General features: G+C 47.9%; 1 protein-coding gene across 1 annotated transcript in view; it reads left to right on the top strand.

The window, feature by feature from the left end:
* The first annotated feature begins 36 nt into the window (after positions 1-36).
* LOC108381116 (uncharacterized) overlaps positions 37-3,064 on the top strand; it is a 4,898-nt gene continuing 1,870 nt past the window's right edge. The window contains exons 1-2 of the mRNA XM_017637523.1: positions 37-1,906; positions 1,958-3,054. Coding sequence (XP_017493012.1) covers positions 37-1,906; positions 1,958-3,054 — 2,967 coding nt within the window. The remainder of the gene's footprint in view (positions 1,907-1,957; positions 3,055-3,064) is intronic.

Raw genomic sequence — 3,064 nt, 5'->3', positions numbered from 1 at the left:
CGACACGAGGAAATCAGCTTGCCCGACAGCTACGAAATGGCCTACAAACGCCTCGTGTGCCTCAACAACAAATTTCGCAAGGATCCGTCACTGAAGCTGGCTATGCAGAAGCAGATCGACAACCTTTTGGCTAAGGGATACGCAAAGAAGTTGAACACAGCTGAGCTAGTAGCACATAAAGGACGCGTGTGGTACATGCCAATATTCGTGACTTGCAACCCAAATAAGCCCGGGAAAATGCGCCTAGTCTGGGACGCAGCCGCTAAAAGTAAAGGAGTAGCGCTTAACGACGCCGTTTTAGGCGGGCCCGACTTTTTGATTCCTTTAGTCGACATCTTATTGAAATTCCGTATCGGAAAGGTCGCCATCTGCGGCGATATCGCCGAAATGTTCCACCAAATTAATGTAACTAATAACGATATGCACGTGCAAAGGTTTCTTTGGCTGGACAACGAGGACGACATTAGCCAACCCAGCGTCTACGTCATGCGCGCCCTCACGTTCGGTATAAGCTGCGCTCCGTGCATTGCGCACTATGTGCGCGACAAAAACGCGAACACCTTCGTTCAACAATTTCCGGAAGCCGTCGATGCTATAACACGTTACCATTACGTTGACGACTTTATCTACAGCGGGGATAGCGAACAGGCTGTCATACAACTAGCAAAAATGGTAAAACATATACACGCCGCCGCCGGGTTTCATATTCGAAACTGGGCATCAAACTCAGCAGTGGTCTTAAAACATATGGAAGGCAGTTGCAATAGGACTCAAGAACCATTGCAGTTGAATTCGAACGAAAAGATTCTAGGAGTATACTGGGATCCAAATAAAGACGTATTCAAATACGCGCTCAGGTTCACAAGACTAAAGCGAAACGTTGTAGCAGGCGACACTACACCAACAAAGCGCGAGATCCTTCAGGTCTTAATGTCCATTTTCGACCCTCTTGGTCTTCTATCTAACTATACCATAACACTAAAAATTTTACTCCAAGAAATATGGCGCTCAGGCTTAGATTGGGACGAAGAGATCGACGCCGCAATGGAGTCAAAATGGTGCCAGTGGAAGATCGCTCTATCAGCCATGGCCAAACTGGAAATACCCAGGTGCTACTCATTTCATCTTGATGTCGCTGAAGATGTTCAACTGCATACCTTCGCAGACGCCGGCGAATTTGGTTACGCAGCGGTATGCTACCTGCGCATCAAAAGTGGCTCCCGTATCGACGTCTCTATCGTAGCTGCTAAATCAAAGGTGGCACCTCTGAACCCGGTATCAATCCCCCGTCTGGAACTTCAAGCAGCCGTACTGGGTGCGAGACTGGCTTCAAAGATACAAGGCATATCACGGCTACAAATAAAAAAGAGAATATTCTGGACGGATTCAACGACGGTACTGAAATGGCTCGGTATGGATCCCCGACAGTTCCGCCAATTCGTAATGTTTAGAGTTGCTGACATCTTGGAGCGAACGAATTTGAACCAGTGGAAATGGGTACCATCGCTTTTAAACCCTTCGGACCGGGCAACTAAGGTTGACTCTAAAACTGACGCAAGCCTTTGGTTTAATGGTCCCACATTCTTGCAATACGATGAAAGCAAGTGGCCCTACCGCGACGACCTGGGACCAGTCGACAACAGCGAAGTGAAAAATCACTTACTACATATCCGGAAGCTGGAACAGAAGAAACTCACTATCAACTTCGAATATTTTTCAAACTGGAGAAGGCTGTATCGTGCGCTGGCTAGATTCATTCTTTACATAGAAAAAGTCAAAGCAAGGTCTCGGTCCCGGGAACTTCCCAACAGGGTCACGTTTGAAATGGTTAAAGCAGCAAAAACGGCACTAATAACTCAGGCGCAGCTTAGCGAGTATGAAAACGATCTACTTAGCCTAAGAAGCGGTAAGAGTATTGAAAAAAGTAGTAAATTAAACGCGCTTGATGTATTTGTAGATGAGTTTGATGTCATACGTGTTCGAGGTCGGGCCGAATTCCTCGCAGCTCGCAGTGCTGTGGTTCTGCCGGGTAAACATCACGTCGCCTACCTTATAGTTAAAGACGCCCACGAAAGGTATCAACACATATCACACGAAACTGCAATAAACGAAATAAGAGGGAGATTCCATATACCGCGACTGCGTGTCCTGTACCGCATGGTACGTCGAATGTGTCAAACCTGCAAAAATAAATTCGCGGTACCTCGTCCTCCACAACTGGCTCCCTTACCTGCCGCTAGACTCGCAAGTTTCGAACGACCGTTTAGTTATGTTGGGATCGACTATTTTGGCCCAATGCTCGTCGCTGTCGGCAGGCATCGAGAAAAACGTTGGGACGTAATCTTCACGTGCCTCACGGTTAGAGCCATCCACGTAGAGATCGCCTACAGCCTCGACACAAGCTCCTGCGTCTTGTGCCTACGCAACTTTATTTCACGACGCGGAGTACCGAGAGAAATCTACACCGATAACGGCACGAACTTCAAAGCGACCAACAATATCTTGCGTATCGAAGCGAATCAAGTAGACTACGCAACTATCCAGACCAAATTTGACAATATTAAGTGGAACTTCAACCCACCGGCGGCGCCTCATATGGGCGGAGCGTGGGAACGTCTTATAAGGTCGATCAAGACCGTGTTAAATGGAATGCATCCCGAGCACAACTTTAACGATGAAACCCTTCGTAGCGCTCTCTTAGAAGTTGAGTTCATGATCAACTCAAGACCGCTTACCTTCGTTACCATAGACGGGTGCGACGATGAAGCACTCACGCCGAACCACATATTAATGGGCTCATCCTCAGGCTACAAACCAATTGGAACCAGCGGAGACCTGCGTCAACGCTATCGTCAAACGCAACTTTATGTGGATAGGTTCTGGCAGAGATGGGTGCAAGAGTATCGGCCGATCCTAACGCGGAGATCCAAGTGGTTCGAGAAGCAACCCCCTTTAAAGGTTGGCGACGTAGTGGTAATTGTTGACGAATCTATGGCAAGAAACTGTTGGCCGAAAGGCATCATAGTAGACGTCGTCACAGCAAAAGATGGCCAGGTGAGGCGGG

The sequence above is a fragment of the Rhagoletis zephyria genome, unplaced genomic scaffold, assembly GCF_001687245.7.
Source record: "Rhagoletis zephyria isolate East Lansing unplaced genomic scaffold, Rhagoletis_zephyria_1.1 Rzeph_scaffold_21462, whole genome shotgun sequence".
In the NCBI taxonomy this organism is placed as follows: Eukaryota; Metazoa; Arthropoda; class Insecta; order Diptera; family Tephritidae; genus Rhagoletis; species Rhagoletis zephyria.
This window is presented reverse-complemented; position numbering and strand designations above follow the sequence as displayed.